At 41.0% G+C, this 22,233-nt stretch overlaps 2 protein-coding genes across 7 annotated transcripts in view; one reads left to right on the top strand and one right to left on the bottom strand.

The window, feature by feature from the left end:
• Nucleotides 1-18,721, top strand: part of DTNBP1 (dystrobrevin binding protein 1) — a 67,968-nt gene extending 49,247 nt beyond the window's left edge. For 2 of the 4 annotated variants that reach the window (XM_040683590.2, XM_040683599.2), the window contains exons 7-10: nucleotides 3,812-4,004; nucleotides 13,163-13,318; nucleotides 15,225-15,368; nucleotides 17,815-18,721. In XM_040683590.2, coding sequence (XP_040539524.1) covers nucleotides 3,812-4,004; nucleotides 13,163-13,318; nucleotides 15,225-15,368; nucleotides 17,815-18,062 — 741 coding nt within the window. In that variant the 3' untranslated portion in view covers nucleotides 18,063-18,721. The remainder of the gene's footprint in view (nucleotides 1-3,811; nucleotides 4,005-13,162; nucleotides 13,319-15,224; nucleotides 15,369-17,814) is intronic. The other 2 variants (NM_001006372.2, XM_015275875.4) reach the window with 1 other exon arrangement.
• Nucleotides 18,722-19,422: 701 nt separating this feature from the next.
• Nucleotides 19,423-22,233, bottom strand: part of JARID2 (jumonji and AT-rich interaction domain containing 2) — a 206,418-nt gene continuing 203,607 nt past the window's right edge. For 2 of the 3 annotated variants that reach the window (XM_046924133.1, XM_046924134.1), the window contains exon 18: nucleotides 19,423-21,395. In XM_046924133.1, coding sequence (XP_046780089.1) covers nucleotides 21,219-21,395 — 177 coding nt within the window. In that variant the 3' untranslated portion in view covers nucleotides 19,423-21,218. The remainder of the gene's footprint in view (nucleotides 21,396-22,233) is intronic. The other variant, NM_001012862.2, reaches the window with a different exon arrangement.

The following is a 22,233-nucleotide window of genomic DNA, read 5'->3' as shown; positions in this document are numbered from 1 at the left end:
TCGCATCCTTTAGGAGGCTTTCCTTTGTTTGGCTGAATGAGATACTGTATCCTAGGTGTCATCTGTCAGGTCCTTTTTACCATAGACATAAGCTCTAGTCGCTACTGGTCACCCCGTGTGTGCTTTCGCACTCATCTCTAATTGCTCCTGCAGCTCCTTGGGTTTTTGTCTGGTTCAGTAGCTTCAATTGTGCAGATTTCTTTGGCAATAGCCAATTCTATTGTGGTGAATTTTGTTCTTAGTGTTTGGTTTTAACACAACAAAGCATTCTGGGCCTCTATTCTGGGGCTCTTTCTCCTGGTTAGAACCGATTTTCTCCTCACAACTTTTTAAATCTCTACCAGACTGGAGAAATCCAGAGTAAAGGGTCATATTTTATTTATGAGCTCTGTTCAGCAACCCGAGTTGTCAGCTGCCCTTCCCCTCCTCCCCTGCTCGGTCTTCATTTCTCTTACTTTGTATCTTCTTTCCTTTAGTATTTTTTCTCTCTTGTTTCCTGCTCCACTGATGCATTAGTAACATCAGGCATCTGCTGCAGCCTCTCTCCAGTTCACTGCTTGAGGTCTCTTATTTCCTTATGTGTGTGTTTGAATACTGAGCTAAGCAGCTGATAGACCTGGTAAGGCTTATACTGCTTTGATGATCATTACCTTTCTTCATACGAAGCAGATGTAAAACGTGAACATTAAATAACAAAAAGGTCTTATCTGTTAATTATGCTCTTTTTATGAGGATACATATGACCTAGTTGCTTGGTTATGCTAGCCAATGAAAAACTTTCCTAGCCTTATTTCATCCTAATAAATTAATCTGTTAATCTCAACTAATTTAATTAATCTATTAATCTGAAGGTATTAAACTCTTGCGTACGTGAGAAGACCTGCTAGGTTGTGCACAGTGTCTTTAAACCAGCCTAATGCAATATTTGGAAATTAATGTTGCAGTCACTTACATCAGTTTGATTTGAATGACATACTTGAGAAATCAATTTATCTGATACTGCAAGCTAAACTGATATGAACACAGGTTCAAATTACACTGTAATTTCATGCCTGATACTGACAAATTGATGACTGAACTGTGAAAACAGTTTTGTCGTGAGCTGAAAGTGAACACAGCTGCCATTGTGGTTGTGGCTATAGGTGCTGATGTGGTGTCCATTGGTTCTACACCTGCTGTCAGTTTCATGCCATCTGCAGGAGGACAGGCGATCCTTGTTGATCTTTAAAAGCAAACAAGCAAAAACCACCAGAAGGGTTTATTCTTCAGAATTGTTTGATCCACAAAAGATATTTTTTGCACCCAAGCACAAATGTGTCTGGGGTGTGTTGGTGCCAGTTTGATCTAGTACCGTAAAATCAGGTTTATTTTTTAGTGGACTGATGGCCTACCTTGATTTTGCCAACACTGGTGCACTAGTTTATTCTGGTTGGCTTTATAAAAAAAAATAAATGTGATAAAAATTTGAGTGAATTCAGAGTGAAAACTTGGTAACCAACGAAATGTAGTTTCCCTTCCTGTTAGTAGCAAATATTGGCTGCCATAGAGGATACTGGAAGGCTTAAAGCATGAGACAAAAAAAAGAAACCCTGCTACACATTTCCATCATAGTTTAGACACTGTAAGGAAAGTAGGTTTTTGGTTTTATGCCTCCCGGCGTGGGTTGCTCTTTAATGTTTGTTCTTGAGTGTCGTTAAAAAATAGACATGGCAAAGTTGTGGAAGCCTTTCTGAATTAGCTGTAAAATTATATAAGTCTTTAACATAGGCCCTTATTCCTCCAGTAACAGTAAAAGCTGAACAACTGAGAACAAATAAGTTGTCAAGCCAACGGGAGCAGATCATCTTTTAGCACTCTTTTTTTTTTCTTCTCCAAAAATATTTATCTTAAAAATGTATATACTTGTTTAGAAGAATTTATTTGTGCAGTGGAGCTCTTTAAAGCAAGCCAATATTTTGCCAGCTGGAATTTTTGTCTGGTTTATTTTTCTGTTAAGATCTGTTATTTCTGAAATACGGACCACTTAGTATTTTGTTCAAAATGAAATGGAGAAGCAAGTGAGATGGCTTCTAGTACCTGAAAACTGGAAGCAGAGAGGAAAAGCTAAAACGTTTAATTAAAGTTTGAAGTTCAATATCCTTTCTTTAGAATAGGCGTACTGGAAATTACCTTTAAAAAAACTGACAGCCATTCTGGTTCAGCATTAACTAAATTGCTTTCATCTTTCACTCGGGTTTTTGGTTTTTTTGCTTTTTAAAAATAAACATTTTCAGTGGAAAAAAAGCACACCAGTGGGTATTTCTGACCTTACTGCATGATGCCCATTTTCTTCTTGAGTTTAATCTCAAAATTGTGACAATAGTGGTATATTCTTCAAACACTGCTGTATATGTTCAGCCTCATTGTTTCTTGAGAATTGAAATGTAGTCAGTTTTGGGGTTGACTGTCAACATTTTCTTGTGCCTGTAGCATATGGCACTGTTACATGTTCAGTCTTGAACAGAATGATTGCTGTTTTGTTTTGCATTTGAAAATAAATAGGGCTTTTCAAAATAAGTTGGCCTGTTATAACTGATGGTCTGTGGGTAATGAATGCAGGACAGCGAGAATTTTAAAATCCCTCAAGTAGTAAAGCATCTCTAATAGCTGTGACAGGAAGTTACCCCTCTTACATGTTACTTCCTAGAAACTGTTAGGATGTTCTGAAGTCCTACTTCCTTAGAATGAACAACGTGTCAGGTCTTCTTTTGCTAATTGCATCAAATGAGCATCTGGTCTCCAGTAGGATCTCTGATATCTTCAGTGTGATACATTTGGGGGCATTAACCGAGCAGTTTAGAACTGGCCTGGATTTTTAATCTAATGGTCTTTTTCCTTCATGTCAATCTCTAAGAATGAGGAAAGAGAAATAGCAGTAGCAGTATGAATGACTAGCAGTTTTCCTGCTAGTATTGGAGATTGCTTTGACAGAAATAGAGAAGGAAATATACTAAGTCAACCAGGAAACATAAACACATGAAGCTATTGATATAACTGTTGTCTTTCAATGCTCTTTAAAAAATACTACTGCATATGAAATTTTGACACCTTAAACAGACACTGTACGTGAGGAAGAGTGATTTCATTGGCATTTCCTTAGTCCTGACAACTTGAAAGTTTAGGTTTAATTTGTAGGGTTTTTTTTCCCACTATTACGCTTAGCATAAAATAGAAACAAGTAATGAAGAACAAAAGCTTTTTTTCTGTTTGTTTCTTTTGTAGTTACTATTTGGTCCTCTTGTATTGATTGAACCTACTCCAAAGAGGTAGATGTGCATTTGCCTCAGTTCTGTGATAGACCCAGATGAAAGAGGTCTGAATATTGGAAATGATTTCCAGTTCTGATGGACAAGAACGTTTCATGTTACTTGCCGCATGTTTGTAGAGTAGATCTGTTATGAAATGTTGTTTGCATAACACGTACTGAATTCCCTATCATGTGGAAGAGATGAGGAAAAACAAATTCTTGTTCAAATGGTTGTGTATTTTTTTTTTGTGAAAGGTAGGATTTTTTTTCTGTTTCTGATTAAGTCATTGCTTATGTTAACCTAAGATTTGTATTGAAGTGTGCCTTAAAGTAAAAACTGGCCCTTTTCATGCCTGAAATGCTTAACTACCTGCTGAAGTGAGTGGTCTGTGGTGACGCTGATGAATAGAAGGAAGATTTTCAGTTTCCAGTCTAATATGAAAACATAGCTGACTGTGTCCATTGAAAACTGAAATTTGTATTTCAGGACTAAAACTCAGTGAAATGCCTCCATTTGTTTTCTAGAATGCTGCTGTGGTAAAGCTTCCACTTCTTAAGGGTTCCTCAGAAGCATTCTCTTTTCTTACCCCGAAGTTACCACAGAGGGGAACGGAAGGGTTTGTCCTGAGAACCGTAACAAGGAATCTACAAATCCTGAGGGTTGTATCTCTCCATCAGGCAGCGTCGTCAGAGCAATTAGCTCAACTTCTGTGTGTAGGTAAAATACAAAGCAAATTCTGATTTTTTGCATAAATATTGCATAATCCAATGTAAATATATTTTTTCTTGATGTTTCCATCCAGGAAGAAATAAGATAATGTTATCTGATGTAATATAACATTCTGAGACTGTGAACCCACATCGTGTTCCTTTTGGCCCTGAAGCTTGTAAAACTCACCCAGAGAGTTCTACAGCTCTCAGTGGAAAGGGAAATGTAAACTTCATGTTGAGATCAGAAAACCGGTTATTCTAAGAATGCAATATGGAATGAAACTCCCATTTTCATTTTTGTTAGTAGAAAATGATAAAAAAACAACTGCTTATCTTCAGTTTTGGGAGTCAGGATTTAAGCACTGACTGATATTAATATGCTAGTCTGTATAGCTGATGATGGTTATAGATCAGTTGAAAAACTGTTTCATGAGGGCAAGAGTTCGAGGCTTGGTGTTGTTTTTAGAGACAAATAAAGGCCCATACCTGCCAACTGATATGCCATGTTGTGGAACCCACATTTTTAACATGTGCACAATGTGTAGTGACAGCAAAACAGTCTCTCATACTTTATTTATAATGTCTGTGCATGCATATAATTAGATCTAAAGGCAAATATCTGAGGTGTGCCAATGTTGAGATTAAAACTACTGTTGTAGCAGCAGAAGCCATTTGCTTTAGTTTAAACCTTTCCAGTTCCAAAGCAAAGATGGCTACCTTTTTGGAATGGAAAATAGTAATTAAACTGTTCAATAGATCAGTTTGTACTCGGGTGATGGGCTGCTGTTAATCGCAGTTGGGATCTTTTCATGAACTTTCACAAGCCTGAACATAATATTGTGGTACTGTGGTTTCTATTCTATGTTCTTTGGGCTTAGATTTACTATTGATTAGTTTTTCCATTTGAAAATGAGTATTTTGAAGGGAGACAGAAAGAACAGTAATTAGAGAGTGTATAGAACAAATAACAGTGCTCATGACAGTAGACTAGCACTGAGTCATTTGAACTGTTTGCAAGTACAATTTTTGTTAACAGTGGGATTTTTCTGTAGCATGTGGCAAGATTTTAAAGCCAGATTGTCTTGAGAAATAAATCTATACATAGTGAAGGTACATGTCAGGGTAATTCGTATCGAAAACAAATACTTGGCAGTTTACTAACAGTTATTGTTCTTACAGTATGGTAAATGGTAGATTCATAGGGGGGCAGGAAACAGGCACATGAAATCAGATGCTTGCCAGTTTGTTTACTGTGGAATTCCTGTACTAGCTCAGTTTAACATTTTCCTTCTGTGAATTTGGACCAGGAGACTGAAAAATGGTAGACTGTATATTTGTTAATCCAAAGCAAGTCAAGAACTCACTGTGAGGGTGGTGAGACACTGGAACAGGTTGCCCAGTGAGGTTGTGAATGCCCCCTCCCTGGAAGCATTCAAGGCTAGGCTTGATGGGGCTTTGGGCAACCTGGTCTAGAGGGAGGTGTCCCTGCCTATAGTAGGGAGTTGGAACTAGATGATCTGAAAGGTCCCTTCCAACCCAAACATTCTATGATTCTGTGATAAGAATGGACCTGGAGAAGATGAATTTGCTGCCTAAAGCTTTTGCTGTAACATTGCCACCCTTCATGAGATGTGCACTCGAACATGTGAAGGCAGAAAAGTTTGGAAGCAAGCACAGATAAATAAAGCAGTATGCTGTAGCACAGTATATCCATTATGATTTTGGCTGTGGCTAAAGCCAATTTTAAAAATTCTGAAATTTACAATGATTACAACATTTGCAGACATGAAATCTTGTCTGCTCTTTGTTTAAAAAAATTGAGAAGTAGGCAAATACACTTGGGTTTCAGGATGTTTTCATGAGAAATAAACTGGCTAAAAGTATTCTTGCTGTTTCTGAACTAGAGTTGGTCAGGCTCTAAGGCAATATAGTCCTTTGTGCTGCTAGGCAACAATTTACAGAGTCCTCAACTGGATGTAGGATATTCTATTTGTTTTATTGCATATGTATGGTTGAGCTAGGCAAGATTTATGCTTCCGTATATAGGAAGCCATCTTTAACTCTTCCTGCTGTATACTTGACTGAGTCCCTAAATTAATTGTGTGTGTTGTATTAGCTGTTTAAAACTGAAAACAAGCCCAAACCTTTGTTAACTGGGTGCATTCTCTCCATGGCTCAGGTCTGTGCCCATCTGCAGTAGCAAGCTGCTTCTCTGCCACCAGAAAGGCCACCTTTAAAAGGCTTTGCAAAGTAGGAGAGAGCTAAGAAACTGTGAAAGTAAAATAAATGCAAATGCAATAACTTTTTGCTTAGCTGACCTGATCCTAATACTGTCAAACTCTTAATATTCTTGTCACACCATGTGAGGCATATGGTTTTATATAAAGACAGTGCGATTATTTTTTTAATTCTAGATCTATGTACATTTTTAGAACCCAGTTAGTGCTGTTTAGAAGAGTGTATTTTTAGGACCTCTTAATTATAATGATCACCCGCAGCCAAATAAGGTTTGGAGTTGTATGGAAACCTTCTCCCAAGTAGTTTCCTGTCATATTGGTCGGAAGCTGCTCTTTCCTCCAGGTGCTGTTTCAATACCTGGAATCCTGACATATGTCAGCAGTTGCTTTCAGTAGTTTGTTCTGATATTTATTTAGGCTGATTCTGTATCTCTGAAGGTTCTCAAGTAGGCAATTTGTTTGTTTAGAAGGAGTTTTCGAGGTAAGCCAACTTACTGAAACTGCTCATCGGGAAACATAATTCTTCTGCTCTGGTGAGAACTCTGCTTTCCTTCTTGGCTGGATTATTTCTGGGCTCATTAGTGGTTTTGCTTTCTGATGAAATCCATAAAAAAACAAGTTAGTTAAATATTCCCAAGGAATGCAATTGATTTTATTGATAGTATATTGATTTTGATGATACATTGATTTTATTGATTTTATTTAGTAACATTAGTTTTATTAACCTTGATTTTAGTAAAATCTTTCTTGATGAAAATGCAGCATTTCAAGAGAATAAATCTCATTCAGAGCATTCAGAGCTATGAGTATTTTTTCCAGCAGAGATGGTTTTCTACAATTTTGCTGACTGTAGCACCATGCAATGTTACTGAGTTCTAGTGAAAACCTGACTTCACTGTCAAGTGAACCGGAGCTTAATTTTTGCTTTGTAGTCATTTGAATATGCGCTTGAAAGAAAAGGTTTTTACTTTGCAAACAAGCTCTTGAGTCTGAGTTTTAAAATAATTATATGTTGTGGTTTCCACTTATTTATTTTTGTTCCTATATGGATCAGAGAGATTTTTGTGCCTGTATCTCATTTTCCAAATTTTGCCAACACTCTTCCCACCTCTTCTTAGCAAAGTACAGAGCAAGAGTGATCTGGTGAGCTTCCTCCCTCACGTTGTCAAAATGTTTCCTAAATTCCATCACAAACAATTTAAACATTTTTGAGAAAACCTGTATTCTTTGAGGCACTCTCCAGCATCTACTGTTGTTTTTCTGTTTTGCTTAAAGGGTAAATAATGAGACAACTGTAAGCATAAGTTACCAAACTGGGGGATGAATCAGAACAGCAATGGTAGGACTGAAGGACTGAGAGGCGCAGCAGGTACAGGTGCAATGCTGTGCCCCTGGGCAGGAGGAGCAGCTCTGCAGAAAGGTCCTGGAGGAATGTGGAGGGGAGCAAGCTGGCTGTCAGCCAGAGATAGGGAAGGCAGCAAGGGAGGCCACAGTGTCCTGGGCTGTAGGAACAGGAGCATGGCTAGGAGATCAGGGAAGGGATTTTTCATCCCTGCTGAGCGCTTATTACGCTTTGTAAGGTGTTGAATTCAGTTCTGCCTATACACCCACCACCGAGTGCTGGAGAAACATCAAAAACCTGGGGTGTGTTCAGTGAAGAGCTGCTTGAAACTTTGATGTGGTTACTGACAGCAAGAATCCCTAGGAAGAATGCTTGCATACGTTTTGTGGTCTGGTTGAAAGAGTCTACAAAAAACATGAACTACAGGGAGGGAAAAAGAGCACTTAGACTAAGCTCCAGGTTTTGTTTTGTTCTGTATCTTTCCCTCTTGATGGCAGATGCAATTATTGATTCTAGTTCCCAGGGGGACTATAAAGTCATACATTAATTGAAGATAAGTAAACTGGTTGCGTAACAGTATGAAAGCACCAAAACCCATCTTTGTAGGTTACTCTGAAAGTAATGCCTCCTATTTATTTCCATGGAAACTGTGACATCTACAGAGAGCTCAATAACATTTGGCAGAACAAATTCTCAGCTACAGAACACTTATTTTTCAATATGCTCACATCATTAGCTATGCATTTTAGCCAGCAATGAACAAGAGCTTGCATGCCACACGTAAAAATCTGCACAAATGGAGGTGGCCCAGTGTTTCACAGCTGCTATCACAACACTGTTACTGGGAAAATGTTGCCCACACAGTCCATCTTTCATTGGCCTGAACAGATGGAAGTCAGAAGGTGCTATATGGTGGGTATGGTAGGACAGTCCAGTCAAGGCAGTGTGCTCCATGGTCTTCAAATGGATTTGGGACCTGATGCTATTGTGTTGCAAGAGAAAGGCTGTATTCTCTTGCCTGACTCTGGCAGTTTGAGCCTTCAGCTTATCTAGTATTGTGATGTAGCAGTCAGAGTTGATGATTTATTAGTGTTCCAGGAAACCCAGAGGGATCATCCCTTTCCTATCCCAAAAGACAGTGTTCATCATTTCACCCACTGAGGGCTGCGTCTACCTTGATGGGAAATTCAGGTTGCCACTCCATGGACTGCTGTTTTGGCTCCAGATAGTCACCAGTAATGATACAATCCAAGAAACTGTCACTTTCAACCTGGTGTTGATTCAATAGGTCCTGACAAACTTGCATACCATTTTCTTTCTGTTGCTGTGTGAGCACTCATGGACCCACATAGTACAGACTTTGCCACCATTGTTTCCATTGCATTTAAGCCAATATTCAGCTCCCTGCATGATTCCCTGGTCATAATCCAGTGATTCACACAAATGAGCTCATCAAGACGTTCTTCATTTTGTGGTGTGACAGCTGTGGATAGCCATCTGGAATGTGGTTTGTCTTTCATGTTGCTATTGCCACTGCTGAAATGCACCACCCACTGTTTCACTGTGCTCACATCCACCGCTGGATCTCCATAAATGTTCAGCAAGCATCAGTGAATGTCCAAGGATGCAGTGTTTCCCTAGTGGAGAAATTCAGTGACACACCTTTGCTTCATCCACACTTCCACATCAGACACCAGTTTTTCAGATAGCCCTTCTGCTGCTGTCTGGCATGTGACAACAATGGAATGCAATGGAGTGTTGGTGGGAAGGTTCAACCCCTGCTGCCATACCACCAACACTCGCCTCTGATGTTGTTGGCCAACATAATAACATAAGGGTCATTACTTCCAGAGCAGCCCTCATATTTGGACAGCTTGACATCTTTCATTTTTATGTGACGACTAAGGGATATATTGGCAACCTAAAAAAAACTTTTAAATTGCTGCTTTTCTGTAGTTGTTCTCGCAGTTTGCTTTCTTTGTGCCCATGCTTATTCAGGAAATTTGTTGCGTATAACAGGAAATGTCTTAGATTAAAGTATAAAAGAGTCCCTTAGCTGGTGGTTGGGAAACCCTTAGCTACAGCCGCAGGAATTCTAATTTGTAGCAGGTCAGTCAGTCATGCGAATGCTGTCAGAAAACAGTTCCCTTTACACTTGAGCTATGTGGTTATAAGCCATTGTAATTTGTTCTCTTGGAGTCTGCACCTCCTAGGCTCTGCTTTAAGCACTTATGTTTTACCAGCGGACAAGGTCAGCATAGAGGTCACAGACACCAAGTTAAAGAAGTGCATTTATCTTTAGTTAAGTTTAAAGCAATGAGAGAAAAACAGAGCAAGGCAATGCACCTAACCATTACTACATGAGGATTGTGATAGTGATTAAGAAAGATGCATCACAAGCTGCCCAAACACTTTACCATCATTCAGATCCACAGTCGCTGGGGAACTTGGGCTGCAGAGAGGGTTTGGAGAGATTTTACCAGTAAGTGGGAGGTCCTATGCAGAGTGTCCACTCATAAATGAGGTCTCCAGCTTCACTACAAGAGGGTCCAGCTTTCATATTGTTGGATAAACAAGTTTATGCGGCAGTTAGGTGGAACCATCTGGTTTTGTTCTCCCTTTTGGATTCCACCTCAAGCCTGGCCAGGGCTCAAGGAGGAACCAAGGAAGTCTGTGTACCAGGAGGCCTTGCTTCTAAACAAGGAGAGGTCGATACGTTCTCATAATGCTTTATCTAAACTACATCTTTTGGTAATGAGATGTTTTGTCCAAGATACATATTTTGCTAATGATTGCGTACTGATGATATAAATGATGCTGGGTTATGAGATTCATCTAGAGGTCAGCTTTGGTTCAAGGCCTACTGTTTAGGCTTCAGTACTTCAACTTCAGATATGGCTTTTTTTTCTCCAGAATAAGAGTCAGTTTGTAAATAAAAATATTCTATGAAGTCATTTAGAAGTGATACGTTCAAATCTATTCGAATCTCATCAAAGATTTGGGGGTCTGTTCCTGGAGATGGGGCAGACACCACGAGCTTCCAGTTCTTAGGAAATATTTTGCTTCTGCATAGTTGCGCTCTCTCAAAGAGCCACAGGTGGCTCAGAGCTGCTGTTGGCCTTTGTGTGGATCATAATGATGAGTCCCACAAATCTGTAGCTGTCTGCAAGCTGGTGTTTTCTCCGTAGTCTGCCTTTTTTCTCTGGTGCTCAGCGGTGGAGCAGTTGCTGGTTCCAAGGTACAATCATGCGGGGAAAGGAAAAATGCAATAGTATTTTATGTGTGTCAAGTCCCAGCGATGTCTGTAAGAGCTCACATATGGCCATGGACAGTGTATGAGCGTGTATGGATGGTGCTCGTGTCTTCTCTTTTGGTGCTGGGTCTATTGGGTGTGTTATAAAAACATGAACCCTGCTCTTAGATTTGGAAATGTAATTCTGAATAGCTTCATGGAGAAAAACCAAACAGAAAACCCACCACTAACAAAAAAACCCCCACACATTTTCTGTTGTTCAGGTGTGACTGTTTGCTTTTGCTTTGCCCAGCAGCAGCACGTCTTACCATTTATCATATTGTCAGCATGCAGGCAGCCCTTAGCCCTTAGCTTTGGCCGGGACAACTGTGGGAATACACGGTACATCTTAGGGAGACGGGAAACACTGAGAGCGTGGTGCCAGGGAAGTTGTACCATTCTCATGTGTTGCTTGGATACTGCCTCTCTTCTGGGGTTAAAAATACCCTGATGTACCCATGCAGTGTGCAAAACTGTCAGAATATATTACAAGAGAGACAGGACGTTTCTGCTGCCGGCGGGAGCCGCTGGCTTTTATTATTACAATTGAATAACATTTCTGCATCATCCGCAGGGTTATTAATAACTGCTCATCATTCAGGGTCGCAAGTAGAGGAGGAATGTATCCCCAGATCGCTCCGGGGAATGTAGAGTCATTGTACGCAACTGCGTAATTGATAATAACGATGGGTTGACTTACAGGAAGATGCTCTCCTTGTAACATACTGATGTTTTACTACCAAAATTTGCGTTAACAAAAAGATTTCAGCTTATTTATTATTGGTTTAATGGCTGTTTGGTTTGCTGGTCCGGTTTTATAGCTCCTTTTGGCAACTATTGCAGCTTCTGTGCGTGAACTGTGACTGTGATGCAGCAACAGAGGGAATTACTGCGCTCTGATGTTTTTTCCTGGTGTAGTGAAACACCTTTTGCGTTGTGATAGTAATCTCCATAACGGTGAATGCTCCTAATGAATTCCATATTCTGAAATATCATTCATATAGCATTTTCCCCGGAGGACTGATGCAGTGCTCACCCTAGACAACCTTACATCCTTTCAGAGTTTACCTGTATGGATGCCACATTCTGGCTGCATCTGCCTGATGCACAGAAGCCAGGATTTGTACCTGGCTGTCTGTGGAGCTCTCCCTGCTGGGCAGGGCAGCTCTGTGCCACCCCTGCCCTTTCCATCAGCCGCTCCTCAGGCAAATTCTGCTCCTTCTTGTGAGCAGAGAGTTTGTGAGAGCACTTTAGAAACACAGAGAGAGAGCTCTGAGAGGAACATTTTCAGTTGGTTATTTCTCCCCAAAGGCAGATCTGCTAAAGCATGTTCTGATAGGCTGGAGTTTGTACTTCAGTAGCTAAGATCTTATTCTAGAAAATGTTACTCTTCATCAAACATAACAATTTGTTCCTTTGTATGTCCTCTGGCCCTTCAGTGACTCCTGTAGGGCAGAACAGTAGGAAGGAGATCTTCCATTGATATTCAGGCTAATGTTTGTTAGAAGGATGGATGCTGCTAGAGGCCAACATTAGATATGTGTAAGCAAATCTGGCTGTCTCTGTGTGTCTGTACACGGTACACAAGCTGCCCCTTTCTCTTTGGTAGTGTATTAGGAACTCATGGAAACTGGCTCTGCTTCTTTGGTGTCAATGTCATCATCACCCAGCACCGTCATTGCTGCTGTATACAGAGAAGACTCTGTATTGATGTTAATGACTGTGTGATGCTGGCATTGAAAACAGTACTAATTCCGTATGTCACGTCAGCCCAGGCTGCACTCTCAACTCCTCTACAATGCACCTAGGATACATTTCAGCTTCTCAGTCTTTCTGGGGGCTGACAGAACTAGAACATCTCACGCAGATATGCACACACCTATGCGTGTGTATTTCTGTGTTCAGAGATGTGCTGAAACATCCCAATTAAAGTATTTTTTTTGTGTGTGTGTATAAGGTATATACAATAGCGGAAAATCAGCATTAACCAGTTCTGAAATCGTTCGTGTTGGTAGATGGTGCTTTCAGGTTCACACGGTTCAAGAAATCTGCATGTTGCCTCAATGTAGTTATGATACCACTTTAATGTTAAGATCACGCTGCGTCATATAGTATTCTTATTGTCAGATTCAAAATATAGCTGCAAAGCACAGAAGTCTCCTTTTATGACAGCCTCTGTTAACAGTCTGTAGTAACAGTCTGTCACTACTGAACTTATCTTTGGCTTTGAAATCCCAAGAGGCAGGGGGACGTGCACAAGACTGATGTGTTTGTTTTCTTTGCTTTATGCTCAGCTGAGCTGGATGCCGAACATGCACAGAAGGTTCTGGATATGGAGCACACCCAGCAGATGAAGCTGAAGGAACGTCAGAAATTCTTTGAAGAAGCCTTCCAGCAGGACATGGAGCAGTACCTTTCTACGGGATACTTGCAGATAGCAGAGAGACGAGGCAAGTTTTGAAATACTTCAGGTGTGATTCATAAACTCGCAACTTAGAGAATGCTGATTAAGGGTCACAGCCAGCAATGGGCACTTACAGCTGAAACAGTGCAATGCCTAAATTCTTCCCTGGGGGAGCTGAAAATTCAGATAAGCTTTTGAAACAACCTTTGGGTCCCAAGGGAACTAGATGCTTTATAAAGTCAATCAGACCTCTGCTTATTTGAGAAAACGCAAAGTGCTGTGGCACATCTGGAATGGTGCTCTTCCTTATAGCTCTTGAGTGCACCCATATCTCTGAAGGTGGGCACCTGTGTCACGATGCCAAAGTCTGGCATTATCACCTGGCAGAAAGGGCCTCAGAACGTTTCCAAAGGTGCAGGCAAAGCTCAGTGTTGTCTTTCAAAAACAGTTCCCAGATGGCAGCTTCTTATGTTGCCTATGCAATCTCCAGAGTATGTGTTCAGGACACGGGAGATGTAGATGAAGCTCTCTCCCTGTTGTAGATGACTCAGGTCTGGCATCTCCCAACTAGTTAAAGGACGAGAATGCTGTAGACTACAGACACTTCTGTGTGGGAAGCATCCATCTGTTGGGCCAAAATGTTTGTGGGACAGGAAAGAAAGCAGGAGATAACATCATTCATGTAGCAGGAAAAATGTGGAGGCTCTGGCCGTGCTTCAGGACTAGATCTGCTGTCATTTGTAATGCTGGAGCAGGGAACACAGTCTAGGATTTCAGTTTCTCTGCACTAGTGCTATAAATGCTAACCTGCAACATGCTCTAGATTGGACAGTCTGAGAAATGAGATATGTAAGTTTTATATTCCTTTAGTCTGGGAAAAAAATGAGGTTATATCTCCTAGGTTCTGTGTGTGTGATATATATGTGTGTATATCTATATATATAATCCATTTATGCTATAAGTCAATGGTGTCACTGCTACTAGTGGTGGCTGTGTTGTTCTGTTTGAGAGAGGTGGGTATGTGCCTTTCTGATCGTTGTATTTTCAGTATAAAGCAGAACCTGTGTGCATCTAAGAAACTTTCTATGAATAATTGGATCTGGCCAGTACATGTAAAACTACAGAAGTACAGTATGTATGGAAGAAGAAAACTATGATACAATTTTATTTCAGTGCACGTATGAAGGCTTTTATAGCGTGATTGTTCCACTTAGATAAACCTTAAAGCTGCTAATTATATTTGCGAATACACATGCAGCAAAAGGACTTAAATCTTGAGTACCCCTGAAAACTCTTATTCTGTGTTTGTACGCTCTGTTATTCAAGGAAGATGATGCTCATCCAAGCATTTAATTCCCCTATGAATAGTCACTTTTATACTGACAATAAGAAGTAGTTTTCTTGAGGTGTTAATGCTGTGAAATCCCCATGCCTGGAGAGATATTGGGCATCAGATGTTGTGCATACTGCTGCCACTTATTAGACTGAACTGATAGAATGAGGAAGAATGGCTCCTCTGTTAACATTAATCCTCATTTCTAGTTTTCATGTCCCCATCCATTGATGCCTAGAGGTTGTGTGCTCAAACTTGGGTTTTAATCGAAAAAGACTTGGCTGAGGCACGTGGGAAGGAGTGCTGCAAAATGGAAGCTTCCAGTGTTTGTCCCTGAGCCTCACCTAAGAGTATTTCTGAAGCTACTGCTGCAAGCATTGTTGCTATAAATGTTTTGTTTTGCAAAAGCTTTAATGGATTTTAGTTTCACAACAGAGGTTGCAGAGTTCTTGGATTCGGGCTGAGATTGCTGCCCAGCAGTTATCTGATGCGTGCACTCCTTCCATATCTGGTTTAATTATTACTGATGTGTACAATTATAGCAGCAATTAAAGCCTGTATAGGTAATAACATCATGTCACTGATGGTCAGTTTGCTCATTGCGCTATTTTTACTACAGAACCAATTGGCAGTATGTCTTCCATGGAAGTGAATGTGGACATGCTGGAACAGATGGACCTAATGGACATGTCTGACCAAGAAGCACTTGATGTCTTTTTAAACTCAGGAGGCGAGGACAATAACATGCTTTCTCCCATGCTGGGTATGCTCCTAGTACCGCCAAAGCGATTAATCACAAGAATTGCTCTCGTTTGTAATGGATGATGTTACCTCCTAAAACATTACATAGATTGAATGTTTTTCGCTGGTGTTTTTCAGGATGTTTGTATCGAGTTGCAACACAGGAGAGCTTGCTGCAGAGCTGTGTGATGTTTCTGGCCTGTCGCTCTCATTGTCTGCTTACTGCTGCAGCTTAATGTCTTATATGTTAAAATACGGATAGGGGATGTGCTGCATAGAGCTTTCTGCTGCATTTTTACTGATAAAAAGTTGTTAGGGGATGCTGTAACGAATGTGACTACTGAAGGTTTTTATATGTTATTGCAAAAACTGCATTCAGATGGCTGATTTTTGATAGATATCCAGTTCATACATTGGTAGAGTTGATCACTGTTTGAGTGTGTGCAAATTCCAGAAGCCAGGGCTGTTCTCCATGCTGGTTCTGGCAGATGTTGGCTCAGGGGACTCCGTGTCTTCATGTCTCATCAACAGACAGTATGACTGCGTTAGTGAGGAAATGCAGAAAGTGCTGCGTGTGGTTGCATTCTGCCTAAGCTGATTTAAAACGTATCGGCCTTCGAAATAACTGTGATCATTTTGTATAGTAATACAAGTGTTACGGTGTGTATAGTGTGCTCACTGTATACCTGTGCATACACACCATAATGTGATGTGCTAGTGCTGTGGTGCTCTGTAGCACTCAGTTGTAACCCAGAGGTGGAATGGGCCAGCCTCATTTCTCTACAGCTGTTGCTCCTACAGTATGACAGTCTTGTGAACCCCATTTTTGAGGCTCCGGATGATTCATTTCACTCTGTATCAGAAGGGATTTGTTTGCTTCTACTGCCTCCAGACGCTTCTACAGTGGTTTGCCAGTTACAGTTCAGCTCAGTTACTTGGTGGGACTGTGAGGTCCATTGTAGGGCAATGTAGTATGAGTTGCTCTGCATCTGGCCTTGAGCAGGGCTAAGGTGGTGTGGTCAGCTCATTGCTACCTGCATCCTCTTGAAACGTTTATTTAAAAGAATTCTTACTGAAGAGTATTTTCTCACTATGGTTCCTCAGTGCTGAAGCTGTGTGACCTAACAGTTTCTTATAGCAGGAAAGCAAAAAGAGATTCATTTGGCAGATCATATAAAAAGAGAGTTTAGATTTTTCCGTGTTTTTTTTTCTTCCTTCCTTAGTGCCAGGAAGTGTCCAGAGGAGGATGTAAGGTAGCATTAGAGACTGAACTCTCAAACTGCAAGCAGACACTATTGCACTGAATTTGCTTAGACATCTTTTTGCATAGCATAGAAGGAGCACAGTCTTAAAATCCCAATCCCAGTTCCTTGAGCTATAATGCAACTTTACAAAAGGAATTCCATCATGCTGTAGTACAAGGCTGAGTTTTATAGACTCATAGAATTATTAAGGCTGGAAAGACTACTAAGATCATCTGGTTCAACCATCAGCTCATGACTGTGACCTCGCTAAACCATGTCACTCAGTGTGACATCTACCATTTTCTTAGAAACCTCCAGGGAAGGTGACTCCACCACCTCCCTGGGCAGCCTGTTCCAATACCTCACCACTATTTCGGAGAAGAAATTTTTCGTAACACCCAACCTGAACCTTGGTGCAACTTGAAGCCATTCCCTCTCATTCTGTCTCTGTTACCTGGGAGAAGATGCCAACAACCCCCCACCTCACCACAACCTCCCTTCAGGTAGTTGTAGAAAGCAATGAGGTCTCCCCTGAGCCTCCTCCAAACTAAACAATCCCAACTCCCTCAGCCACTCCCCATAAGACTTGTACTCCAGACACCTCACAGCTTCATTGCCTGGATGCACTCCAGGGCCTCAGTGTCTTTCTTGTAGTGAGGGGCCCAAAGCCAAACACAGTACCTGAGGTGCTTCTGTATCTTTGTTTTTAGTCAAATCTGGAGATTGTTTTTATTGTCTGCCTTCCAGGTTTTTGTGGTTTTGGTTGTGGGTTTTTTGTTGCTTTGTTTTCCACTTATTTTTTGTGTGTCATTCTGTTGGGCAGTTATTTTTAGAGGGATTTCCTGTTGGTGATGATTCTTAGCACGTGCTGTAGTCTGAGTTAGGAAGGTTAATGGTCCTGGCTAACAGGCAGGCTGGATGTAAGTTACGACAATGCTCCTGCCCTCTTCTGTCACTCGAACTCAAGTATTAAAATACTGGAACGAGCGAGAGACATGTGCACCATCAGAAACATTTCAAAAATCAGCCTGCAGCTTATATTTGAGAGCAGCGTCAGAAAAGCCAAGAGGCAGCTTTGTGTCTTGGGAGGTTTTCTGGCACCAAAAGGAGCAGAGGAGCCTGAGTGCAACTCATAAACAAACTCTGAGCTCTGCTAACACAGTGACTTCTCATTGCATTGCTGAGCCACAGCTTATTTCTTCTTGTTGTTTTTCCACCTGTAAGGGCCTGACTCCAGCACTTATGTGAACGAGATCAGTCTTCAGGTTCCGAGCCAGTCTGAATTACGCCACAAACTGTCTTCACTGTCATCCACCTGCACCGATTCTGCCAGCCAAGAGGCGAGCGAAGGAGAGTCTCCGGTCGTTCAGTCTGACGAAGAGGAGGTTCAAGTGGACACTGCTCTTGCTGCTGTCGCTGAAAGAAAGGGTGCTTCAGATGTTAGTGATGAAAGTGACTCTCAAACTATTTGAATCTTAAAACCATATCCTTTAAGAATGACTTCTGAATGAATGAACAAATGAATGAGGAGCTTGCCTGTGTCACAGTTTGCTTACCAATATGAACAGCCAGACCTTTTTACTAGTACTACATACAGCCTTTTTACAGAATTGCCAGTCAGGTGGAGGTTGGTTTTTAACAATAAAAATATGCCTAAAGCACATACACTTTAACAGTAGTCTTGGGGCTCAGGGGAGCAGTGAAACTTTTGTATATACTATGTATAAAAGAAGTAAAGGGGAAAGATAAAAGAAGTTACTATGACTGCTAACCTTTAAACGGCTGATTGGGAATCTTTCCATTTGATGTATAATACTGACCCCAAATTGTTCCTTGCATGTTTTCAGCTGCTGCAACTGAAGGTTTAAGATCCAAACCGAAATGAAAAGCTATTTTCTACTCTTTGCTACCTACTGTCTCCCTGCCGCTTTTGTCTACTAATGCAGCAGCGTTTACTATCTCACACTTCTTATTCAGGACCAACTTAGTTATCGTAGGTGTTAAGGAAAAAAAGAGAAATTAAAAGGAGGAGAGGTACGTATGGAAGTGTTACGCTCCTCGTGGAGCAGATACCGTAGCATTGTGTAAGCTTACTCCTCTTTCGACATAAAATAAAGTATTTCTATCCCAACCATGTCTTTCACTTGATTACCCAAAGTACTCTCTCCATGCCAGCGAACAGAGGAGGCTAATGCAGCAATCAGAAAAATTGGTTATTTATCCCAAGCACCAGTGGAATTTACTTTTCCATGGTAATATCTGTGTGACTGCACTGAGGCAAGCCAGCAATTTAAGGGAAATAAAACTGAATAAATTATTATAAATGAAGCGCATAGGTTTTACAAAATTTAACATGTATGGTCGTCATCTTAATCCCCTCGTGTTTTTTTTTTGCAGTCATTTTCTCTGCACTTGTGGTCTGGACCTAACTCCTGTTTCTTGTCAAGTCTCGCGCTCTGTTTGCAGGGATCTGCTCTCCTTTGAGAAGCTTCCCGGCTCCCGCTCTTCACATGCTGAGGGAAGGGATGTAATCAGAAGCGGCGTAAGTAAAAGGAGGAGCTGTGCTGCAGATCTCTTCCAGAGACCGACCCCAGCAGTTAGCGGTGGGCACTATGATGAGGTAGTGATGAGAGAGCGCCAATGGGAGGCGGCCGCTTTCCTTCAGGGTTGGCTGTGTCTCCATCCCCTGAGCTACAGGACATGATGGCTAGGAGCTCGCTACCTACCAGCAGATACGATCCCTCCTTAGCGTTTAACGAGGCCGCTGGCGAAAGAGATCGTTCTTGGAGGAGCTCACTTTACTCACTCACTTTCCAGAAGACAGACAAAATGTCCAAAAAAGTTTTGTTTTTTTATTAAACCTCGTAGTACAAACCTGGAAAGTAAACAAAAAACTGGCAATAAACAACATGAAGTCTTTCCTTACAAGGAAAGAGAGCAGAGCAGCGCTAATAAATTAAATGTCAAACTGTAAGCCATAGTCAGAAGTTTACTGTCAAGAGGGAAAAAGTACACAGCAAGGCCATAAAAACCAGACAACCACATTTGAAAACACTTGACTCTGTTTATGTTATTGTTAAATATTCCAAAACAGTTCAGTCTTCTGCAACAACAACCAACAAATCGTAGTATAGGACTTTCCTGACAGTCACCACTGGCAAGCTCAGTGCAATATGGGTAGCTACGGTATCGTTGAATTCAATTACGAAACAAAACAGTTTGTGAAAACATTTTCCCTTTTTTATTCCACACATACTGTACACACAACCAGAAAAGGGCAACAGCTACTCCATTATTATTTTTTGTTGTTGTTCAGTGATGTAAGCAGCACTTATAAATGTTACAAGAAAAACCCTGTAAGCATCCAATCCAACCGATGAAGAAAGTGAAACGTAAGGCTTTTCTTCATCTCGTCTCCTCGCCGCCCTCCCCCCCCCCCACCCCAAGAAAAGGCTCAAGTATTTAAAAAAATTTACAGGCATATGTACAAAAGGTGTGATTTTTTTTGTTACAACATGAAGAGAAAAAAGAGACAAGATGAAAGCAAATGCATTTTCACATTCAAAAGAAATACGCAGACCTGCTAGTGGCTCTAAACGTGATCGCATCATGAAACGAAGCCGAAACAAAAATTAATGCTCGACGGTGTGAAGGTGTGAAACACAGCAGTGGAATGGAAATGGAATGTTAAAAAGATTGCACGTCTATGACAAAAGAAGCACTTATGGCTTCAATCACTTTTTTTTCTTTCTTTTCTTTTTTTTTTTTTCTTTTTTTCTTTTTTTTAAAGGATGCTATTGAAGGGTTTTTGATAAAGTAGCCAACAGCACCAAAAAATAACAGAATGGATTTCCTAATGAAATCAGGCACAGTTTTCCCTCACGTGACTCCTCAAGGCAGGCAGTCTTTTTTCCTCCTTTTTTATTTTTTATTTTTTTATTATTTTTTTATTTTTTTATTATTTATTTTCCCCCTCCAAACAGATGCATAGTGATGTGCTGGTAAAAGAGAACATACTCCAACTCTCCTCCTTTTGCCTACAGTTAGGAAACAAAGTCCATCTTCAGCTGCCATAACCTCCCAAAGAAAGTAAGTGTGTAGTCTCCAATTTAAAAAATTACAAAACTCCGCTTGCTGTGACAGAATAAAAGACAGCCAAAGTAAAGCAATTTCTTTCAAGTTTTTTTTTTTTTTTGTCTCCCATCCCTTTTCGCTCTAGAAAAATCTGCTCACATGACTGGAGAACAAATTATAAAACACATCCAACTTCAACCTAGTCAAAAAATGGGTTAAAAGCCTTTTTTCACCGTTACCAAAAAGGCTCTTTATTTTCTCAGCCACGGGGACAATACAAATTAATATTTATCAGCCCCTCTCGTCGCTTTTAAAACAGTGAACGTACGGCAGTTTAAAAAAATCAGACTGCTGTATCTACCTATCCTAAGTACAAAAAAAAATTCAACAGTTTAATGCTAAAACAAAATTAGTTCTCTAAAACCAGAAGAAAATCTTCTTTAGAGCTAGTGCAAAGACAGCTTGTATTCTACAGCAAGTACTCCAAACTATGGTATAATAATTACAAAAAATATATATAAATTGACAAAATGAGAGTGTTGGCATCTTCAGGATTAACTTGAAGCACTTTTGGATGAACTGGAGGATGAAAGCCTGGATGATGGCACGTCGACTGTCGCTCTCTTCCGAGGTCCTCTTTTTGGTGTGGGCTTGCTGATACAGTTCTCAATGCTGCCATTTTTACCAGATACTTTTCCACAGATTTGATTGACCAGACTGATTATTTGTTCCTGTTCAGGAAGTGGGAAAACAAAACACAGATGAGAATCCTTCCTTTTTCCAGGCTCCTCTGTTTGACAGAGCGGCATAGTGCCGTCCTTTGGCTGATGGCACCTAGGACCAGGGGGAAATAGCTGCTGCTTTGCAAACTGACTGCACAGCAGCCCGTACAACCACGTGTTACTATTTCACAGTTGGGGTTTGGCTAAAAAGCACTGCATCGTATCTAGAGTGGTGCCCCTGCTGTAGTTTCCTGGCTCTGAATGCAAAGTCAGCTATGGGTGACAGGACTGCGCTGGGCTGAGCTCTGGGCTGCAGAGATGCAGCTCAGCAGAGCCAAAACTTTGCTGCAGATGCAATTCAAGGCCACTGGTGAACAAAGTAATCAGTGCCGTGAACTTAAATGTGCAGGTGACAACACTTGCTAGCTGCTGTTTACTGAATATTTATTTAAAACTTAGGGAGAAGGTCCTGCTTTTCCCTATCGAGATTGTTGTCATTTGTTACAGGATGCTATTTTCCTTTACTGCTTTTTAGGATCTCTGGATGCCCCAAGGGCTCCAGGCCAGTGCTTGGTGCCACACAGGACTAAAGGTGCTATGGGTCCGTGGTACTGCATTAAGAACAAGACAGGAGTCCCTGAACAGCACAGCACAGCGCCTGCGCTGCACCACTGCCCCTGCTCTCACTGCAGTCAGTGGTTTGGTGAAGTCTGGGGTGGGGGGGAATGTCCCCTCCTGGCAGGAATCTTAAGAAGTTGGTTGTGGGCAAAGCGCAACTAACAGTTAAATAGGTTTAACAGATGGCATTTGACGTGCAGGCTCTCTCTCTCCCTATTCACAGCTCTCC

Source organism: Gallus gallus, chromosome 2 (assembly GCF_016699485.2).
Source record: "Gallus gallus isolate bGalGal1 chromosome 2, bGalGal1.mat.broiler.GRCg7b, whole genome shotgun sequence".
In the NCBI taxonomy this organism is placed as follows: Eukaryota; Metazoa; Chordata; class Aves; order Galliformes; family Phasianidae; genus Gallus; species Gallus gallus.
This window is presented reverse-complemented; position numbering and strand designations above follow the sequence as displayed.